Source organism: Populus trichocarpa, chromosome 11 (assembly GCF_000002775.5).
Source record: "Populus trichocarpa isolate Nisqually-1 chromosome 11, P.trichocarpa_v4.1, whole genome shotgun sequence".
NCBI lineage: Eukaryota > Viridiplantae > Streptophyta > Magnoliopsida > Malpighiales > Salicaceae > Populus > Populus trichocarpa.
This window is the reverse complement of record NC_037295.2, coordinates 12,253,668-12,276,608: the sequence shown is the minus strand read 5'-3', so window position 1 is coordinate 12,276,608 and position 22,941 is coordinate 12,253,668. Positions and strand designations below refer to the sequence as shown.

At 34.6% G+C, this 22,941-nt stretch overlaps 1 protein-coding gene across 2 annotated transcripts; it reads left to right on the top strand.

Moving 5' to 3' along the window:
- Positions 1-762: 762 nt before the first annotated feature.
- On the top strand, positions 763-19,408 carry LOC7471885 (putative callose synthase 8). Of its 2 annotated transcripts, XM_024581670.2 has the most exons (41): positions 763-1,223; positions 2,036-2,136; positions 2,506-2,624; positions 2,712-2,799; positions 2,909-3,019; positions 3,271-3,384; positions 3,573-3,665; positions 3,752-3,843; positions 4,098-4,224; positions 5,536-5,652; positions 5,730-5,806; positions 5,893-6,058; positions 6,756-6,881; positions 6,970-7,087; positions 7,270-7,598; positions 8,495-8,547; positions 8,639-8,699; positions 9,713-9,794; positions 9,880-9,929; positions 10,155-10,241; positions 10,322-10,453; positions 10,542-10,636; positions 10,719-10,803; positions 10,886-11,046; positions 11,259-11,382; positions 11,479-11,573; positions 11,672-11,831; positions 12,203-12,354; positions 13,235-13,341; positions 13,439-13,552; positions 13,661-13,729; positions 13,882-14,050; positions 14,138-14,249; positions 15,055-15,174; positions 15,246-15,361; positions 16,207-16,290; positions 16,585-16,697; positions 16,772-17,001; positions 17,550-18,398; positions 18,725-18,910; positions 18,980-19,408. In XM_024581670.2, the coding sequence occupies exons 1-41, from the start codon at positions 998-1,000 to the stop codon at positions 19,211-19,213; spliced, it is 5,844 nt and encodes a 1,947-aa protein (XP_024437438.1). In that variant the 5' UTR covers positions 763-997; the 3' UTR covers positions 19,214-19,408. The 2 variants fall into 2 exon arrangements, with proteins under 2 accessions (XP_024437438.1, XP_024437439.1); XM_024581671.2 differs by lacking the exons at positions 763-1,223; positions 2,036-2,136; positions 2,506-2,624; positions 2,712-2,799 and having other exon boundaries at positions 2,942-2,987.
- Positions 19,409-22,941: the final 3,533 nt, after the last annotated feature.

Genomic DNA, 22,941 nt, shown 5'->3' with positions numbered 1-22,941 from the left:
GAAACAGGATCACAATATAATCCCAACACGTTACTTTTCAAGCAACTTTACTTTTCCGTTTCCATCTCCCTGTTGGAAATCTGATTCAATCGAAAAGAACAACACAGAGCACACTAATGCTGCAATTATATGAGCCGCGGTAGGCTCTAAAAAGTTACAATGAGCACTAAGCTCACAGGTGAAAAGCAGCCATGCATGCATGACCCATAAACATGCACGTTCTCCTTTTATATTTCTTAATCCGTAAGCAAAAAAGGGAAGGCATAAGCTTTCCATTAGCAAAGGGGTTTGGCCACTAAAATATTAGGTTTTGCTTTGCTTTATGTCCTTTTCCAGCATTCCTTAGCAGAGGGGCTTTTGCTTCTTCTTCTACTTCTTTTTCTTAAAAAAATACATATACACATCCCTTGTTTGGTTGGAAGACAACTAATGGAGAGCAAATGAATTTATTGTAATGTAGAGGATATGTTATACAATCTAAGAACAAGAAAGAAAATAAATGTTGGATTGGAATCTGCAGAAGAACCCTCTGAACATATTGATCTTGGACTGGAAGCAGTGGAGCTGCAACAAAAAAAAAAAAAAAAAAAAAAAGTAAAGGGGAAATTAGCATTAAAAAAAGACCGCGTAATGGCCATAGAGTTTCGAAAGGAACTCTTTCTTCACAGTCTAACTTTTGTTTTGTTTTGTTTTTTTTTTTCTGGGACTAACACCAAGCAAAGCAATAAAGCAAAGCAAAACCCTTCCCTCCTCCCGTAAACCCATCGCCAAAAGCAAAAGCTAAAGAGATCACAACCATACCAAACCCACAAAAAGCACTCTGTAGTCAGTCTCCTTCAAATAAAGTGTGCACTCTCCCTTTCTTATTAAGCAAAAACAAACAAAAGATGAAGCAGAAGATCCCACTTATATACTCTGCAGTGTTATTCACCATATCCTCTCACTCTCACAACTCTTCCTCACGTTTCCCACCAACCCTTTTCACCATTTCATCAAAATGTCAGAAATTGTTCTCGCTGACCCTGTCATTGAGCCGCAGCGAACAGACCGTGCACTTGTAATTGATCATGCTGCTGCTGCTAGTAGTAGTAGTGGTGGTGGTGGTACTGGACCTGAGCCTTTTGATAGTGAGAGGTTGCCTCCCAGTTTGTCTAGGGAAATTCAAATGTTTCTTCGTGTTGCTAATTTGATTGAAAGCGAGGAGCCTCGTATTGCTTATCTTTGTAAGCCATTTGGTTCTTTATACTATACGTTTTGAATTATCTTTCCTTCTTGGCGACTTGGATTTTGTTTTATGGAGTTTGAGTTTGGGAATTTCTGTTGGTTTTACTTGTTTCTGCTTTGTTTTGTTGAATTTGATTATAAAGTGCTGTTTGAAAGGTTTCGACTTTGGAGTGTGAATTACTAGTTGATGGGATTTCGACTTTGATTTGTAACTGATCAAACTAATGGTCATGATCAAATTTACCAAATCTTAATGAAAGACGTTTGAATTATGGTTTTTAATATTGTTCAGAGCAAGTTTTTCATTCTTAGTCTCCAGGTTAAAGGTATTTCAAGATGGTTGTGTTAGTTATAAGGAGCAACTGACAGGATTTTCTCTTTCTTTCTTACTATTGCTAAGAACCGGGAATGGCTAATGCAATGCAGATGGAGTATTATTTCTTCAATCTGCAGTCATTAGGAAGCTAGTTAGGTACCTTGGAAATGGACAGTGAATGAACTGAAAAATCTTACCACTTGGATTTTGTATAGTTGCTCATTCTTAAGTGACAATCTGATTTAGTTGATTGAAACTTCAATCTGCAGTCATTAGGAAGCTAGGTAGGTACCTTGGAAATGGACAGTGAATGAACTGAAAAATCTTACCACTTGGATTTTGTATAGTTGCTCATTCTTAAGTGACAATCTGTTTTTCTATTGACTTTGGTGTTGGTGGCACTCTATTTTTTTTTTCCAAGTAAAAATGAACTCTATTACAAACTTATACCCCCTGTTTTTTCTTATTTGTTAATTATGTGGGTTTCTTGGACAGGTCGGTTTCGAGCTTTTGAAATAGCACATGGCATGGATAGCAGTTCAAATGGACGGGGTGTTCGCCAATTTAAAACGTCTCTCCTTCAGCGACTTGAACAAGTAAGAACTTGATGGTAGCTCATCATACAAGCATATCAAAGTTCTGCTGTCCTTGCAAGCTCCAAGGATGCACTGGGTTGAAATGATTGTTAGATCAAAGAAATGATGAGCATGTTGAAAAGATTATTAGATTAAAGAAATGATGAGCATGAGTGTGTGCTCTTATGTAACCTCTTGTACACTTTGCCTTCCTTGGTTTTCCCTTAACTGCTGCGTAGTGTTTGTATCTGCTTGATTTCTGTTCTTCACCACAAGTTCATCTGCTGCTTGATTTACTTTGTTTTGAGATACTTTGCGAAGGCTATCATCTCCTGTTCTTTTATTTCCATTTTAAAACCTTTTGTCTTTCTTGTCTTTTACAATGTCTAGGACGAATATCCTACCTTAATAAGACGGAAGGAGAAGAGTGATATGCGTGAGCTCAGACGTGTTTACCATGCATACAAGGAGTGTATCAAAAGTGGTGGAGAGTTTGATTTGGATGGCAGGTAAATACGCCTACTGTATTCCAGCTGAGACTTCACTACATACTCTTCTGCTACTAATTTAGCTCGTGGAATTTTTATCTGAATTAGTCACAGAAAGAGGTTGACAAATGCACAAATGATTGCTTCTGTACTGTTTGTAGTATTAAAAACAGTAGCAAATGCTGCTGGACCCCAGGTGCTTTTCTCATTTTTTTTTTCATTTATTAATAATAGGATGCAATGACTAATTGCAGATTCCATGATGACTGCATGTGCTTCTTACTTCTATTCGTCTTTCTTTACAGGCCCTTGCTGACACAGATAGTATTCGTGCAAAATCCGAGCTCTATGTACCATATAACATTCTTCCTCTAGATCAAGGAGGTATTCAGCACGCAATTATGCAACTCCCTGAGGTCTGATGCTGTATGGATAAAATAAGTGATTTCCTTCTTAATATTCTTAAGAATGGGCTGTCCCCATGATTTTAAAGACTTTTGAGTTTTCCTATAAGCTGCTAAAACTGCAGATTTATGTAGTTTGACAAGATGTTAGCCTACTTGCAATTTTACCTGTACCCCCCCAACCCTCCCTCCCACACCTATGCATCATGCCCGAGGTTTGATTAAATGGAATAAGTATGTTGACAGACTGATAAATAATACAGATTAAAGCTGCTGTGGCAGCTGTTCGTAACATTCGAGGCTTACCTTCAGCCGAGGATTTGGGGAAACCTTTCATGGATTTGTTTGAATTTCTAGAATTTTTCTTTGAGTTTCAGGTATTCTCTCTTAACTATTCCTATTTGATTTTGCTTTTCTTTTCTTTTCTTTTCCTTTGGTTTGTTCTCTAGAGTTTGCTATTGATTCGCAAATAAAGTTGGAGTTGGGAAATTGGACATGTGTGACATAATGCTCTTCTTGCTTACATTGACATGAAAGTTATTACACTTTCTGTATGTTGTGTCAGGAAGGAAATGTTGCCAACCAGAGAGAGCATCTAATTCTACTGCTTGCTAGCACCCATATTAGGCAGTCTCACAAGGAGACATCTATTAATAAGGTCTATAAGCTATTTGGCTCTTGAATTTTTGGTTAAGCCGCACTTATCTTTTGAATTTGAGATATATATATTTCTCATGATATCAGCTAGGAGATGCAGCTGTGGATGAACTGATGAAGAAGGTTTTTAAAAATTACACTAATTGGTGTAAATTTTTGGGGAGAAAAAGCAGCATGGAGTAAGTGACCTATTTTTCTTGTTGCTTAGAGCCAGAGATGTTACAAATCCGTCGTCCAATTTCATTCTGAAACAGCATATCTTTCCCTTCTTTCTATTTTGCCAAAAAATTTTGACAACTTTTTGCTGCTAATTTCTCCACATCTATGTATCTGGTTTTCTTTGTCCATTAATTCTATTCAGAAGACCTGTGACATGTCTGTTATATTCATTATCTTCAGGTTCTTGCAACAAATTTGATACTTGTATTTGCAGGTTGCCATATGTGAAACAGGAAGCTCAACAATACAAAATTTTATATATTGGACTTTACCTTCTTATTTGGGGGGAGGCAGCAAACTTGCGGTTTATGCCAGAGTGTTTATGCTATATTTTTCACCATGTAAGCTTAAAATGTGTTTCTGTTGATTATTTCCTGTATAATCCACTCACAGGTTTGTGACCATATTGGTGGAATACTTTGTTCTTTCATTTCAATTCCCATGGGGTCTCATTCTTGGACTTTAAAATAGTTTAACTTCATTAGCCAAAGTCACAGAAGCCTCTTTGCCCAACATTTCGAAACCACAGTGTCGTCTATTGACTACATTACAATTCACTAATAGGAATAGATATGTTTCAATTTTTTTTTATCTGCAAGGAAATGACATTAATCAAAGGCTCTTCTAATGTGTTGACAAAACAAGATGAGATGTTTCTTAGAAAGTAGAGGAAAGCAAAAAATATAAATGAATATTGTTTGACTTCCTGCTGTTAACATCAAGCACAAATAACTTGTGTATGATGTAAATTGTGTACAATTGTTCAAATAACTCTTTCATGTCTAAATCATGCGCTCTGTGGAAATCTAACTTTCCATAGATGGCAGTAGTATTGGTTTCTTTTTTAATGTGGATAAAGAGTTGTTCAAAGGACTATCCAGAATTTCCACATCTAACATATCATGTCCTACGCTCTTCCATATGATTTATGAGATGTAGTAGTGTAAACCCAACTGAAAAAATGAGCACATGCATCAGTATTGGTTTCTGTTTGATGCAATTAAATGGTTTCATTGGAGCATGGATCATTATGAATCTAACTTGTGTCTGATTTACACATTCCTTTTTCCTCATTCATCCAGCTAAATATTCTTGCATTAATAGGATAGGAATTGTAGATGATTTCCCTGCAGCTCGTCTAGTGTCTGCTCTTTAATGACGTGGATAAAGCTCTACATGCCTGAGGTCAATCTTGCTCTAGCAAAAAGTGTACTCTTATTCTGAAATGGAGTGCTAGGCCTTGGTTTTTGGAACTGTTTGGTGGTTTCTGCGAGGTTTTATATATGATTTCCAGTCCTACCTTCTATGCAAATGCAATTCTGCAAGACGGCAGCCCATATCATGTTTATTGGTGAAATGAACAGAGAGCTGTAGGAAATGTTATGATAGTGATTGAAAGCCCTAAAATTTGTGCTAGAAGCAGCATCTGAACTTTTACCTTGGTTTTTTAATGTTTTGGTAATTTGCACTGACACTCAGTTTATATTAAATGACTATTGAATCATGACTGTCTGCTCTTCTGGAAGGCATCTTCGAAAAACTTGGTGTTCTTGAACAATATCTTTAGTTATACTATCAAGTTTATGAATGTTAGTTTCATATGATGATCTTAATAATTGAACAAGCGTGGATCTTTTCTTGTTTGCTTTCAGATGGCAGATGAATTGCATGACCTGTTAATTGGAAAGAAATTCACAACAGCATACAAAGGAGGGTCTGAGTCTTTCCTTAGAAATGTAGTTACCCCGATATACAGGGTTATCTATAAGGTATATTCCTATTTTCTTTATATCTTGGTAAATATTTCCATATAAAAGCTAATTTTCTAGAGAAAAAAAAACTGAAGGAAACTCTGAAAAGCAAAAATGGGACAGCTGATCATTCTACATGGAGAAACTACGATGATTTGAATGAGTATTTCTGGTGAGAATTGAATCCTTAATGTTTCAGTCAGCTTCAAAAAGTTAAGATCTTGAGGATACATTGTTATGGCTACAATATTTTTGCAGGTCTCGTGATTGTTTCCAAATAGGTTGGCCCATGCGTCTGGATCATGATTTCTTTTGTTTCGAGTCTTTAAATAAACCCAAACGTAAGAATATTGTAGAAGAAAAGAGAAAGAGCGAAGAAAACAAGGATGAAGAAATGGGATTAAACGAGGATGAAGAACCAGGGGTAAACTTTATCACTCTCGGTCATTTAAGCATTTTTTTTCTGTTTCCAGATTGCTATTGATTTATAAACTGAACAGATTTCAAATAATAGTTTCAGTTCTTCTGTTTGTCTATTGTCTATTTGAAATGTAGCTTCTGTTATTTCTAGTTTGTGAAGGGACACTAGTGCACTACATTCGAGCCATTAACATGCACTTATAACTATAGTTGTTAATCTCGTACATAGATTACCATGTCTTCAGTTCTCATTTCTGCAACATAAATTGATGATTTTATGTTGTGAAAAGGGAAAGCCCATTTTGATTTACACTTGGATAGCTAGTAACGTTCCGCATTTTAAGTCATTAATCAGAGGGTTTAGTGAGGTGAATCTTGTGTTTATATGGGTGTTGTGGGTGATCCTCTCAAACTTTATCTGTTGAATTTATTGCTTTGAACCTTTACTTCTTGGATTAAAGTGCCTGCATTCAGGAACATATATAATTTTTGATAGATAAGCTTTGATGCAACTCATCCTGTATCAGTAGTGAGAATAAGGAGAGAAGGATACCTTGTCTTCTGCTATATTGTGGCTTTTATATGAGCATCTAATTTTGGCAAAGTAGAATAATTTGATATCTCCAACATTGTTTTGGGAAGTTGGGTTGTCGTCTGGCATTTGATAATCCAATTTCTAACTTGCTTTTCTTTTCTACCAGGCTACAGTTGAAGAAATACATGAACCAAAATGGCTGGGAAAGAAGAATTTTGTAGAGATTCGCTCATTTTGGCAGATTTTTAGGAGCTTTGATAGAATGTGGAGCTTTTTTATTCTATCCCTTCAGGTCAAATACAACATACAACTGATTTGTTGGTTAGTTCCATTCTATGATGAATTAGCCGTGTCTAATAGTAATTTTTGTTGCATTTCAGGCAATGATAATTATGGCTTGCCATGATTTGGGGTCTCCACTTGAAATGCTTGATGCAGTAGTATTTGAGGACATCATGAGCATCTTCATTACATCTGCTATTCTTAAACTTGTACAAGGTATGTTACTATTATGTGCTAACAACTAGTTTATTATGAGTATTGTTAACACCATGAAGATACAGGGTTTCAACAGTGTTAGTCACCCCCACCCCTTCTCATGACATGCCTGCACAAACTTCATCATATTGAAGAAGTGATAGAGATCAATAAATTCATAAATATATGTTTTTTTGTTGCAGCAATTCTTGACATTGTCTTTACATGGAAAACAAGACTCACGATGGATATTTTGTCAAGAAGGAAACAAGTTCTGAAGCTGTTAGTTGCAGTCATATGGACTATTGTTCTACCTGTATATTATGCTAAATCTAAGAGAAAGTATACTTGTTATTCCACACAATATAGAAGCTGGCTAGGGGAGCTGTGTTTTTCTTCCTATATGGTTGCAGTTGCAATTTTCCTTACGACTAATGCAGTTGAGATGGTCCTATTTTTTGTTCCTGCGATTCACAAGTACATTGAGGTCTCGAATTGTCAGATATTCAAAATATTTTCCTGGTGGACACAGGTATGATTAATCAAGTACTTTTTGTTTTTAATTTCCTTCAGCATATGGTTTTTCTATCTTGAAGTGATGTGCTTTCCCTAAAATTTTCAGTAATTAGCCAATGCCAATTGTAAGACTGACTCTGATTCTGTGTTTTAAACTTGACTGGGGATTACAAGTTTCAAGATGTTAAAGGCATGCAATTAAAAACCACAGTAAATATTAAAATGAACTGTGGAGAGAAACTTGTCTTTACATGGTCAACCTTTTTCTACGATGGGATGACTGATAGCATTATACATAACATAAGATCATTCAGTTCTAAAGTGATACTACAAAACATGAATCCATGATCAACGTGTTCATGTTGAAAATCTAGGAGCACAATTGAACTTCTAAACAACTACATCATTTTTAGAAGTACAGGTGTAAAGCGAAACCATTTCATGATTGTAAATGGAAGAAAGAGCGTCACTATTCTAAGAAAACACTAGCGATTTAAACATTTGCTCTACCAGATCTTTGTGGTGGTCGTCCATGCATAAATATTCAAACTTTTGCATATGCGCATATTTGTTTGTGGGGGAACACTAGGTTGACGGAGCCTTTCTCTATATCCATAGTGATGACTGATGAATAGCAATTACTTTTCATCAACTGTACAAGCACTATTTCCTTGGATTTAAGAAAAATGCTACAGGGATAAAGTGTTATTCTTGTTTGTGAGCTATTTATTTTAATTCATTTGTAATCCACTCTGTTTCTCTCTAATTAACTGAGAATTAATTTCATACAAGTTCTGGTTCTTATTATTTTTATGCCATGTGAAGCATATAAACCTAACATTTATCCTTTTTTTTTGTTTATTATTAGATTATTGTATCCATAATTCAACAATTACTGTTTCTGTCATGCAGCCAAGATCATATGTTGGACGTGGGATGCAAGAAACCCAAGTTTCAGTTCTCAAGTATCTCATTTTCCCATTTTAGAAGCTTTTCATTAGCCTTTTTTTTCCTTCATTATTCTTCCCTAAACACAAACTCTTTCTTACTTACCAGATATACAGTATTTTGGGTGCTGGTATTATTGACCAAATTTTTATTCAGCTATACTTATGAGGTTAGAAGTGCTAAAATTCTCTCCCTTTTCTATGATTATCATTCGATATGTGATACATAATCCACAACTAGTGGCTGTTTTGAACTCTAATTTTGCACAACAGACTGATTGTTGTAGATGACATGGATATTGTAATATTATAAAGTTATTTACTGTGCCATCAAGGCTGAATGAGGTAGAAACATGCAGTACATTAGAAAGGAATCTGCACTTTGTTATGCCTCATTGGCACGAGATGAAAACTTGGGGACATGAGCTATATACACTAAAGTCTAAACACTAAAATTAATGTTTACTCGGAACAGTCTTAATGTCTGCAAGAACAACATGTGTAGCAAGTAAATTATATTCTCTAGAATCATATGTGTATGTGCAAAAAAAAATAAAAAAATTGCAAGTTAATATGAAATATAGAAGACCTGATTAACCAAATGTGCATTTATTATCAACTGAATCTCAAATCTTTTCTGATACAAAGGACTATTCTGGTCTTGATTGCTTGGAATATTACTGTCTTTGGTGAAACAGAAGATCTTAGTTTATTTCTTTCATTGCATCTTCTATGTCCTTATAACACGATTCAAAAATATTATACCAAGAGGCCACATAATCTTCTCATTATTGTTCAAATTTGTAATAGACAATTTATCACTCCTCTTAAAGTTTATATGTCCAGTCTATGTGCTAGTACAACTATTCTTTTCTGATTCTGGATTAAGAAACAGGACTTCATTTTTCGTACCAACTACTGATACAAAATAGGTCTTTCAGATTCATAAAAGTTTTCCACTTGGGAATTGCAATTGAAGGAGCCATAAAGAATATTTTGAGAAACATTTATGTTTACTCAATATGATAATTGGTTGCTTATAAATGTGTAATATCATGCCACTGCTCTTTGTGAAAGCTTAATTCATCTAGCAGTCTTGTAATATGATTTCACTATTGTCATGATGAGAGGTGTGCCAATAAAAGCTAAGATACTGATTATTCCTATCAATGGAAATATGCAGATCAAACCACTCATTGGACCAACAAGACTAATCTTGAAAATAGGTGTGCAAAATTATGACTGGCATGAGCTTTTCCCAAAAGGTAAACTTCATTTCGTTCTGCATTTAGCTTCTAAGAGTTAACCACTTTCTTTATGTATATAGTAAGTGAGTTTCTTCTGTTTCAGTGAAAAGCAATGTTGGTGCACTTGTGGCTATATGGGCTCCAATTATAGTTGTAAGATTCTGATGTTCTTTTTCATTTTGGCAATGCTTTTTTAGTTTCATGCAATTCTGTTACAAATCTTTCCCTCAAGCTAACCCATGAAAGTGGAAAATCAAAATATTAAAACAAATACAGTACAGTCACCAAGGCATGAATGATATTGAAGTTCTTGGATCATTGTACTTTCCCTAGCTAACATATAATGCCTGACATTTGCTTATTTTGCAATTTTCTCAGGTGTATTTCATGGACACACAGATTTGGTATTCTGTTTTCTGCACAATTTTTGGAGGACTTTATGGCATTTTAAATCATCTTGGTGAGGTAAGCCTGGTGGAGTTTATAGCTATAATTTTTTCTCGCCAAATATTGGGGTTGGCTCTTATTTCTCCTATTATTTGTAGATTCGAACATTGGGGATGCTGAGAAGTAGATTTCACGCTTTGCCTTCTGCATTCAATGCCTGCTTGATCCCACCTTCAGCAAAAAGTGGTCAGAAAACAAGAAGAAATTTCTTTCTCCGGAGATTTCATAAGGTATGGGATTTGTTAATGTTAGAATATCTTTCTTAATTGAGGATCTCCTTTTTTTTCAATATGACAATTTACTGGATTTTATTTTCAGGTTTCTGAAAATGAAACAAATGGTGTTGCCAAGTTTGCTTTCGTATGGAACCAAATAATCAATACTTTCCGGCTAGAGGACTTGATAAGCAACTGGTACATTTTACTTGTCGGAGTACTATTCTTTTTCCACCTCTATCTCCAAGAAATATTTTATAGGTCATGTTTTCATCAACAGGGAGATGGATTTGATGACAATTCCTATGTCTTCAGAGTTATTTTCTGGCATGGTTCGTTGGCCTATTTTCCTCCTGGCAAACAAGGTTCGTTCCCTGTGTTCAAAATTTCGTAGTTTTGTTTTGATAGCATCATTCATCTATAAACAAAGCTCTTTATTCTTACTAGTTTTCAACAGCACTGAGCATTGCAAGAGATTTTGTGGGGAAGGATGAGATTCTTTTCAGAAAAATTAAAAAAGACAAGTACATGTATTGTGCTGTGAAGGAGTGCTATGAGTCACTCAAGTATGTCCTTGAAATGCTCATTGTAGGCGATCTGGAGAAAAGGTACAGAAGATTCAGCTTTTGATTGAATGCAATCTTCAATATGAAAAAACCAGACATTGATTTTTGAGTTCCGGCAAGTTTTGTATAGCATAGTTTTTTTTTGTGTTTTCTTGATTGATATGGAAGCCGAGTTACTTCCCTCTGCTTGCTTCTCATATGTATCCTTTAAATACTATTGCTGACCTTGTGGTGTTGCCTGCATCGGTTTTCAGAGTCGTATCCAGCATACTATATGAAATTGAAGAAAGCATGAAAAGGTCAAGTCTTCTTGAGGATTTCAAGATGAGTGAGCTTCCAGCCTTAAAAGCAAAATGTATTCAGCTGGTTGAACTTCTGGTAACTATAACCATTGAGAATGAAAGTGTTAAGATTGACTATGCAGTTATTTCTCATTGCTGGTTATTAAAATACAATATTTTGCAATTTCTTAAGCTGGAGGGAAATGAAAATCAAAAAGGTAATGTTGTGAAAGTTCTCCAAGATATGTTTGAGCTTGTGACCTACGATATGATGACAGATGGTTCCAGGTCAGGTTTTCTCAGGGGCTCTTGTTTTAGGGATTAATCCAAATTTTAAGATCAACTTAATGCGTCACTTTACTCCATTTCATTTTCATTTTGAACAGAATATTGGATTTGATCTACCCTTCCCAACAGAATGTTGAGCAGACAGAAGAGATTTTAGTTGATTTTTCCAGAAGAATTGAGCGACAATTATTTGAATCAGCTACTGACAGGAATTCTATCCATTTTCCGTTGCCAGATAGTGGCACTTTCAATGAACAGGTGATGCTATTTTCTCCTTCCCTTTTTGATACAGAAAGTGTGTCATTCTTTCCTCTTGAGTCTGTTGAAAATATATGTCAAAAAGTATTTATATCTACTTAATAAAATAGTTGATTCCCTGCAACTTTTATCAACCATTCGTTATTTCTATGGACTGTCAAAAAGAGCTTCTTTCTGGGACAAAGAACTTGCACTCTTTTTTTCACCTTTTTTTAATCCATGGTTATTGGGCATTAAGCAACAGGTGTATTTTATCTGTTTTAGGAATCTTTTCCTTTTTTATGATTGCTTAGGAAACAGCCTTACTATGCAATTCATTTTGGCAAACCTCACATACATATTACTAAGTTGTTTCAAACTTTGAGTGGCAGATCAGGCGTTTCCTTTGGCTGCTTACAGTCAATGACAAGGCAATGGACATACCTGCGAACTTAGAGGCTCGGAGACGTATTTCATTCTTTGCTACTTCACTCTTCACTGATATGCCCGTTGCTCCTAATGTGCGGAATATGCTATCTTTCAGGTTAAGCTCTTAGTTCTTACCCTCTGCTTATGTTCATGACAGTTTTCCTGCTTCTCTATTGGCCAAGGCTCTCTATGTTTGCCTTTTGATTTTTCATCATCTGTATTTGGATCAGGCATTCAAGTTTCTATGTCACCTGATGATATATGTTGAGTATTTAGGAGGATTGAGACTTGCATTGCAGCACTACTAATGCTATAGAAATCAACTTGATTCCATTGAACTAAGAGGCTCAATGCGATATTAATTGAGGTGGACCACATGGGTCTTCTTCCTAAGATTTTCAACATATTCTTATAAAAAAAAATCCGCCCTCTTTAAAGGTGATGAACTCTTGTTTATTACTTCAATCCAATTCATTTTCAATCTAAAATGAATTTATCGTTTTCGGTTATTTTGCTCAGCAGAATAAATTTGAACACTGTTTTATGCTAGTGACCACTCATTGCAATCCCTCTTTTACCCAGCTTGAAGACCACGGCTGCCAGGATAGGACACTGAAACGTAACTGAGTTTGAGTTTGTGATGTAATAATACATTGCATAATAATTCAGGATTCAATAAATAATAACCTCTACATTAGGCATAACATGATATCTTTTCATCTGCAATGCTTGAAAATGTTCATTATTGTTTTGTAATTCGATTCTTTCAATTCCTGGAATATCCTAACAAACAATGAATCTTGAACATGTGCATGGATCAAAGGGGAAATCCAACAAAGTACTTCTTGAACATTTATATAGATGGTACTAGTTATCCCATTAAAATGAAAAAAAAATTATTATGCTTAAAGAAGCATGGTGTGGAATCTTGAGTTTAATAGAGAAATGATTCTAAGCCCATGTATACTTTCTCACATTAATATTCTGGTTACCAGTGTTTTAACTCCACACTTCAAGGAAGATGTTATTTATTCAATGGATGAACTTCATTCAAGCAAGGAAGGGGTTTCCATCTTATTTTACATGCAGATGATTTATCCAGGTGAGAAAGGACTCCTTTTTTATTTTGTTTTTACTTGTTTCTTCATACTAGTCCAAAAACAACTCTTATTATGTCTCTATCCTGTTGTTTATCTTAGATGAGTGGAAAAATTTCTTGGAACGCATGGGATGTGAAAATTCAGATGGAGTAAAAGATGAAAAAGAGCTCAGAAATTGGGCTTCTTTCCGTGGTCAAACATTGAGCAGAACAGGTGAATAGAAAGATTTAGTAATATTAATGTTTGTGGCCATTGATTCAATGTGGCGGATATAATTAACTTCGATATAACCTCCAGCTTTGTTTTCTTTGCTTATAACAGTTAGAGGAATGATGTACTATAGAGAAGCCTTAAGAGTTCAAGCATTTCTTGATATGGCTGACAATGAAGGTTCGCTATGTAGACTCTAGCAGATAGCATCTGATAACCTTTGTCCTTATTACAAAAAGGAGTAAATCATTAGTGCATTACTTCAGATTCCTACGTATGAAAATTGTATTACTTAACATGGTCTTCGCCATTATCTGGCTGTGCTTATCCAGATATTCTTGAAGGTTATGACGGTGCGGAGAAAAATAATCGTACATTATTTGCTCAGTTAGATGCACTAGCAGACTTGAAATTCACTTATGTCATTTCATTTCAAATGTTTGGATCACAAAAGTCCTCTGGAGATCCCCATGCACAAGACATACTTGACTTGATGACAAGGTACTATTTTACAAAAAAACAAATTAAATATTCCCAAACTGAAAGCATCAATTCATCTGATTTTGACCACACAATTATCACTTGAAGGTACCCCTCTGTCCGTGTTGCTTATGTTGAGGAGAAAGAAGAGATAGTGGAAGATATACCTCAGAAGGTTTATTCTTCTATATTGGTTAAAGCTGTCGATGATCTTGATCAGGTAGTGACTATTCAGATTGTATTACAACATGCTGTGAGGATTAATATAGAAACGTTTGGTTTGAGAAATATGTTAAGTCGAGGATTATGAAAAATTTACAATGCACTGAGCATCTTAAGAGAAAAGAACAGCTGAAGGTTGATTTAAAAGCTTACATTTTAATAAACTTTCAAGATGTTTAAAGATTCAGACAGTTTTTGAGAGCCAAATTTGCTAAACTGTAAGATTTAGACATTTAAGTTGGAGTACAATTTTTTGCTTGCCCAGGGAGCTTCAACGAGCCTGAACCTAGTCAGTTTTTCACTATGTTCTGTCTCATTAATTTAGCTATCTTTTTACGTTTGACATGCAGAGTGATGAGTGTTTGGTTTTATTTAGTTTGCTATCGTAATATGAACTTGAAAAGAGTTAAGTCCTATCAGAGGATACGACCATAATAAATTTTCATGCTTTTGAGTAAAGAAGCAAAAAGTCTACAGTTAGCCTTTTCATTCACATGCTTAGATTACATACAGTTTATCGCATTTTTTAGATGCTAGAATTTTACAGAGCAGATGTTTGAATGAACCACATATCTGGCATATGGGATGTATCTTAGTGATTATATTTTAATTAGCTAGGTCCATCCTTCCAATTCTAAGCCTAGCTGTTATATTTATCTTATTGAAAATTTTTGCTGTCAACCCCCCCACGAGAGAGAGAGAGAGATGCATGCAGCTAAATCAGCATGTTTATGTTCGTGTGTGTGAAGTTTTTTATGCGCAGCAGCATATTTGGGCTGAATATGTTGTATGTTTTTCTATAGGAAATTTATCGAATAAAACTTCCTGGACCACCAAATATTGGAGAAGGGAAACCAGAAAATCAAAACCATGCCATAATCTTTACACGTGGTGAAGCTCTTCAAACAATCGATATGAACCAAGTACAGTTTTCCACTGGTACCTATAAATACACATATCTTGCATTTTTTACTTAAGTTCTCTCTTTTTGCAGGATAATTACTTGGAAGAAGCTTTCAAAATGCGGAACCTCTTACAAGAATTTCTTCGGCAGCGAGGACGGCGACCTCCGACTATACTTGGTTTGAGGGAACACATATTCACTGGAAGGTTAGTCCATTTCTCCCATAAATTAAACGAATAGATCCTGTGCCTATAGAAGACCAAAGTCATAAATTGATGAAACTTTATACTTTTAAAAGCCACAGTGAGGTTCAGTTCACAGCTAGACTCATTTACTATCAGAACAAGAGCTAGAGAATACCGAGACAACCATTTATAAAGATGCCAGCTAGTTTATCTTTTAATTGCTTCATGCGCTGGTAGCTTGTCATGCAATCATTCTTGAGGCCACAGACCTAGAATCAGTCTGACCTTCACCAGTTTGGGAGACATAGCTTGATGCTCTACATAGTACAAAAGCAATTCAATGAGGAGCCCAAGCATTAAGGAATAGCCTTCAATTTATAGTCTTCAACACTAAACTAAGGATTCTGGATGCTGATATTAGCAGTTCTTTAAACACTTTGCATTACTTCAAACAAACTTTGAAATGCATTACTTTGTATACTTATGGAGCTGGGGAATTACAACTAAAACCTGCTTACCTGCCTGAACCTTCGAAAGAATCTATTTTCTTTTTTCTTTTTTTCTAACTAATGAGGTTGGTATATGCAGTTACTGTTCTTTCAAATCTGAACTCTGTTGCACATATAAGTTCTTTAATACATAATATGTATCTTGCTCTAATTTTTCCTATAAATTCAGTGTCATAAAATAAGGTCAAAGGAAATCCTCACATCTTCAAAATATGATTGTTACTGAAAATTACTTTTTTTGAACATCTGATGTTTTAAAAAATCATCCATATACAGGAAAGAATGTTGTCGATTTAGATGTCATGCCATCATTTTAGATCTTGAGTCGAGAATCTTACATTATCTTCCAAACTGCAGTGTCTCATCTCTAGCTTGGTTCATGTCATATCAAGAGGCTAGCTTTGTCACCATTGGTCAAAGGCTTCTTGCAAATCCTCTCAGGTACCCGTTTCCCTATTTCTGTTAGCTTGTTTTTGGATCCTTTGTTATGAATCTCAGTTTATCATACTCATCAGAGATCAGATCCAGAAAATTGAGGAAAACTGTAAAAACAAACTGCTAATAATGTTGCATTGCATTGTAGGCTCATCCATTTTCCATATATTTGCAATTCCATTCAGTTGTCCTCTCCAAGTTGTTCTCGAGGCCTTTTAATTCTATGCACAAAAGTGATTTTTGCCCATGTGGTCAATCTTTACTAATTTATTCTCTTAATGTTCATCATCTTCTGCATAGGGTAAGGTTCCACTATGGGCACCCAGATGTATTTGACAGGTTGTTTCACATCACAAGGGGTGGCATAAGCAAAGCATCAAAAACAATAAACTTAAGTGAGGATATATATGCAGGTACGGACCAGTACTTTCACAAGTTGCTCTCTGTGAAGGGTGATTATTCATAGCTACTCGTGTATTATCTGCAGGATTCAATTCTATATTAAGACGGGGATGCATAACTTACCATGAGTACCTGCAAGTTGGAAAAGGTCGTGACGTAGGTCTAAATCAAATCTCGAAGTTTGAAGCCAAAGTAGCAAATGGAAACAGTGAACAAACAATAAGCCGTGACATACACCGACTTGGACGCTGTTTTGATTTTTTCCGGATGCTATCTTGTTACTTTACAACCACTGGGTTTTATTTCAGTAACCTGGTATTTCTTTTGCACCCCCTGAAATAATCCTACATTCAAAGAAAGAAGTAAATTTAATGAGATTGATGTGAAGTCACCATAAATATTTTTATCTTCGTGGAAAACTGTGCCCACATATAGATTTTATGTTAAAAAATTACACAAGTAAACAAGCTGGTATAGGTGCATGGGGGCATTCTTTAGATTATTATGCTTATCCACTGTAGTTTGTTCTGAATTTCCTGGATTAATACTGCTCAAGTTTCCTTTTCTTGTCTAGCCTCATGCATATATAAGTTGTTAGCTTATGAAGAAGAATGATTCCTTGCTGTTTTTGATTTGCTAATTTATTACCAGTTCAAATGGTCTTTAGGGTTGTATGCTACATTGCTAATTAATTCATGAACCAGATGATAGTTATTCTAAAGTTAAATTTAACAAGTTCTCTTATTACTCTGAAGACATTTTTATTTGTGTTTCCCTCTCCATCTCTGATATGTAATACCAGTCAGTTTGCTCCTTGTTTGATAATTATATATTGACTCAAACTCCACATGTAAAATCCACAGATTTCAGTAATTGGAATTTATGTGTTCCTCTACGGTCAGCTATACCTTGTCCTAAGCGGTCTACAAAAGGCATTCCTACTTGAGGCTAGAGTTCATAACATACAATCATTGGAAACAGCTCTTGCCTCCCAATCATTTATCCAGCTTGGGCTTCTAACTGGCTTGCCGATGGTGATGGAGATAGGACTTGAGAAAGGATTTCTCACAGCCATCAAAGATTTTGTCCTCATGCAATTGCAACTAGCTGCTGTTTTCTTCACCTTCTCACTTGGGACAAAAATTCATTATTATGGTCGAACAATGTTACATGGGGGTGCTAAGTACCGGCCAACTGGGCGCAAGGTGGTGGTATTCCATGCCAGCTTCACTGAGATTTATAGATTATATTCACGAAGCCACTTTGTTAAAGGATTTGAGCTAGTACTCCTTTTGATCGTCTATGATTTGTTTAGACGGTCCTACCAGAGCAGCATGGCATACGTCTTAATCACTTATTCCATTTGGTTCATGTCGATCACTTGGTTGTTTGCACCGTTTCTGTTTAATCCTGCTGGATTTGATTGGGAAAAGATAGTAGATGACTGGAAAAATTTGAATAAGTGGATCAGGCTGCCAGGTGGTATAGGAATTCAGCAAGATAAAAGTTGGCAGTCATGGTGGAATGATGAGCAGGCCCATCTTTGCGGTTCAGGATTGGGTGCTAGGCTGTTTGAAATACTTCTCTCTGCTCGGTTCTTTATGTACCAGTATGGTCTGGTGTATCACCTCGACATCTCCCAAAAGAGCAAAAATGTCCTAGTTTACATTCTGTCATGGTTTGTGATTTTGGCAGTTTTTCTCTTAGTCAAGGTAAATAATTCCCTAATTGTCCTGTATTTATTTACTTGCGTTTCTGGTTCCCTGGTTTGGATACATGCATTTCAACTATACTACATGATTAATATGCAGTTATGTGCTTGAAATCCTAGTTAACATCCTTCTAAAAGTTACATTGATCTTCAAATCTCCCACTAGTTTCCAGCAGTTAAATAACCACATATTCCTTAACTCGATCAGTAGGAAAGTTCAGTGTTCCCTTGAGAACTGAAGCAGCAGCTGGTTTGAATATCCAAGGTCTCAGCTCAAATTGCAGTCTTACCAATTCAGTTTTAACATTATGTCGTGATGCTATGCAGGCTGTGAATATGGGAAGGCAACAGTTCAGTACTAATTTCCACCTAGCTTTCAGGCTTTTCAAAGCATTCCTCTTCATTGCTGTTCTGGCTATTATCATTATTCTGTCCAGCGTTTGCGACCTATCAATGAAGGACTTGATTGTCTGCTGTCTAGCATTTTTACCCACTGGATGGGGCTTGATATTGGTAAGCACTAATTTCTTCTTGAAAACACATCTATCCTAGTTCATCTGTGCTCATATTTTGGTCTGTCAGATTGCACAGGCTGCAAGGCCTAAGATTGAGGAGACTGGATTGTGGCATTTCACTAGGGTTCTTGCCAGCGCATACGATTATGGAATGAGCGTGGTTCTTTTTGCACCAGTAGCAGTTTTAGCATGGCTTCCAATCATATCATCCTTCCAGACTCGTTTTCTTTTCAACGAGGCCTTCAACAGGCACTTGGAGATCCAGCCAATTCTTGCAGGGAAGAAGAAGAAGCAGACATGATTCTTTTGATATCCCAATCTGTTCATACCATATTTGTACAGTCTTTTGCAGTGCAATTAAGAAACACATTTAAATTCATACTTTATATATAATAGAATTGTCCAGGAAAAATCATAAAGAGTAGGAGAAAAATTGATGTGTGTGTAAGAGATAACACATATTCTTAAATTAATAAAATAAAAGAAAGTTTGCAGAGGGATATTTGTCAAAACAAAATTTAAGTTGGTTTTATCGTCATTTTGATCCTCTGTGTTCCTTCATTTTATTTAGAACATGTTTGGAAACGATGTGAAAATCATGTTTTCAAAAAGTATTTTTTTTTTTACTAAAATTTAATATGGTTTGTATGTTTTGGATTGTTTTGATGTGCTGATGTCAAAAATAATTTTTTTAAAATAAAAAAAATCATTGGCATGCATTTTGACATAAAAAGTTATTTGAAAAGCAACCGCTACCACACTGCCAAACACCCTCTATAAAAAAAAAAAACTATTTACAAGAAAGAATTAAAAACTTAATTTTTATCTGTCTTCATCGTCTCCGGAGTACAAATTAGGTCTCGGCCTCATCTTATTAGATGTTGTGGGCTTGCTGGTAAAGGGCTGTTATTTTAAGGTATGAGATTCGATACCTTTTATACTCTCAAACTGGACCACGTTCATTAGTTTACTAAATATTTAAATCAATGGTTAAGATTTGATTGCACGACTTTCTAAAGATAAATCTACAGTTATATGGAAACATAATTGTTTTTTAGTATACTCCCTCTATCCTCTAAAGACCACGATAATATTTAAAGAGAAGAGAAAAAAAAAAAAAGATGGGCCATATTATGCTGCTGCGGCCTCACACTTTTTTTTTATAAAATACTTAGATGTCATGAGAAAGTTTTAAATAAATAAAAAATTTTAATAACTTGACCAGTCAAATAAGTTGATTTTATTTGAATTAGACTGAGAAAAAAATAATAATCATAACAAACAAACAATTATTTTTTTAAAAAATACAACCATGATAATTTGGGAAAAAATCTTTTATCCGAGAGAAAAAAATCAATATTATTTAATTTTCAGCCAATTAAATATGAAAGGTTGAAATAGAGTAAAAATAAAATAAAATAACTAGTGTAAGTCAACTAGAGCAGCATGATAGACATGTAATCTAGGGATTAAAGAGCAAGTCAGTCCGGGTTAACTCGTCAAACTTATATCTTAAATCATGAGATTGTGTTAACCCACCAAATCTACATCTTAAGTTATGAGATTGTAATAACCTGATAGAAAAAAAATAAAAAAAATAACAAAGCCATTCTTGAGTTTGTTACAAAACCATCATCCTAAAACCATTGAAGGTGCAGACCTCACGACTGTAAAACATACCCAAAACTCTCTCATCTTGATCAGAGAATCAAGATTTGATGAATATAGATCACTCTTTGATCAAATACATAAAAATCCTAGCTTGAAACCCTATAAATACCTTTGGAAAATCAGTATAGAGAGGAAAGAAAGAGAGAGAACAAAGGAAATTGGAGAAAGGCAATGGAGAAAGCGAGAAAAAGGTGAGGAAACGATTAATAACGAAACTCCAAGTGTGAAGGTTTAAGAACCTAACACAAGAATTTCCTCAACTTTGAGAGAAAGTAGCAAGCTTAGAAGAAAAGAAAACAAGGGGCAGCAACCACCATTATGAGTTTCAGGAAGGTATAATCCTTCACTAACCTAGCAGATGATGTCTGTGAGACACATCTCTAGCTTGTTTTACATGTTTAAAGATATTTTTTTAATTTTTTTAATGTTATGATGTTATTTAGTTTTGATTTCAATTAATACATAAAATGTTTGTTGTTATTATAAATCTTACTTAGAGTTGTTGTTGGTGTTATTAGATGCCAAGATAATATGTTAGTGTTTGATTTTAAAATGGTTTTTTTATTATGCCAGTAGGTGTTTGATGTCTTTCTTAGGGCTTGCTGATGCATGTTATAGGTTCTTGGTTTTTTGTTTTAAGTTCTTTTGAGTGTTAAGATATCAATTTTGAATCCAAATTACATAAATATATAGGCTATTTTAAGTTGCAGTTTTGAAGATTGGAACCTGTTACATGATTTGGATGTTTTGATGTTATTTGTTAGTTTTTGTTTTATTCAAACATGTTTGGTTATGGTAGTATGACTTGTTAGAATGAATTAAACATGTTTTAGAGGTAAAAAAAAATATCAGTTTTGGTGGCTTGATAATGGCTGGATTTATTTTTCTGGGTAGTGGTTGGGTTTAAGCAATGTTCTTAGGAAGAACATTGCCTTAACCCCAAGATTTGGACCAGTTTTGATTCAATTCTTTGCACTAAATCATTCGGGCAACTTGACTAGTAAATAATCTTGGATTTATTTGCATCAATAACAAGTTTTAGGGAGTTTTAATCTGAGGGTTTTTGTTTTGAACCAAAACCATTTTAACAAAATCGTATTAATTATTTGATAATCAAAGTGAATAGATGCTAGATTATGGATACTTTCTTGATTTCTAACATTTCTATATCTTTGTTTTGATTGTATCTAATTTAATTTGGGATCCACATTGTTGGGTTTTCCTTGGATGTTCTTCGTGTTCTTAAGTTGTTCTTAATTCTTCTGCGTTTGAACCATTTTTTGTGTTTTTGTGTTTTTTAAGTTGATTTGTTTTAAGTTTTAGTTTCAGTTTAGTTTTAGGGTCAAACCAGTGTTTTTTGTTTGATTTATTATCGAAAATTTTTTTTAGGTCAAAATCAGTTCAAAGGGTTAAGAACCTGTTTGACTTATAATACTTTTGCTAAAGGTTTTTTGGGTTTAAGGGGGTGTTTGTGTTTAAGGGGGTGTTTGGCAAACACCCCCTTAGACCTATTTTAACAGTTTTGATTTGAAGGAAAATAGGTTTTTGCCAAATAAAGTCTAAATAAAATAATAAAAAAATAATAAAAAAAGATTTTTTTCCCCCTTCATATGGCCAAAAACCCTTAAAATTATTCGACAATTTTGTTTTAAAAAAAATCTAAGATACTTTGGCATGTTTTTTTTTAAAAAAGATGTGCATAGATTTTACAAAAAGTTTGTAAAATTTCAAAGGAATTTGGTGTATATTTTAAAAATATTAAAAATTTATTTTTGGCAAGAAAAATATATTATTCACTTATAATATAATGATAAAAAACCTAAAGGGGGTTAATATCTAAAATATTATTAGGGATAATAATCTATTATTACTCACTTTAATATAAGAATAAAAAAACCTTTATGAGGTTAATATCTAAAATATTATTGAGAATAATACAACTCATTCATTCATAATATAAGGGTAAAAAAACCTGCAATGTATTTTATTTGAAATATTATCGGAATGATGCAATAACTAAAATATTCAAGTTCACCCCGAAAGAAGCTTCAATGATAATTGAGCACATTTCACCGTTCTAGACCAAGTTCTTGACCTAAAAAATTTGAGTTTGTTCATTGTAGCAAACCCTTCATAATAAGTTGATAGAAATAGAAACATCATCATACCATAGCACACAAAGAAAAAAAAAAACAATGCAACTTATCTCGGGCAGGGTGTACTAAGGGTACTAATACCTTTCTTTTACGCAACCAGTTACTTATCTAGAATCTCTAAAATGACCAATTAGGATTTCTAGTAACCATAATACTAGGTGATGACTATTTTAACCAACCAAAGACCATTTTAGAAATACCG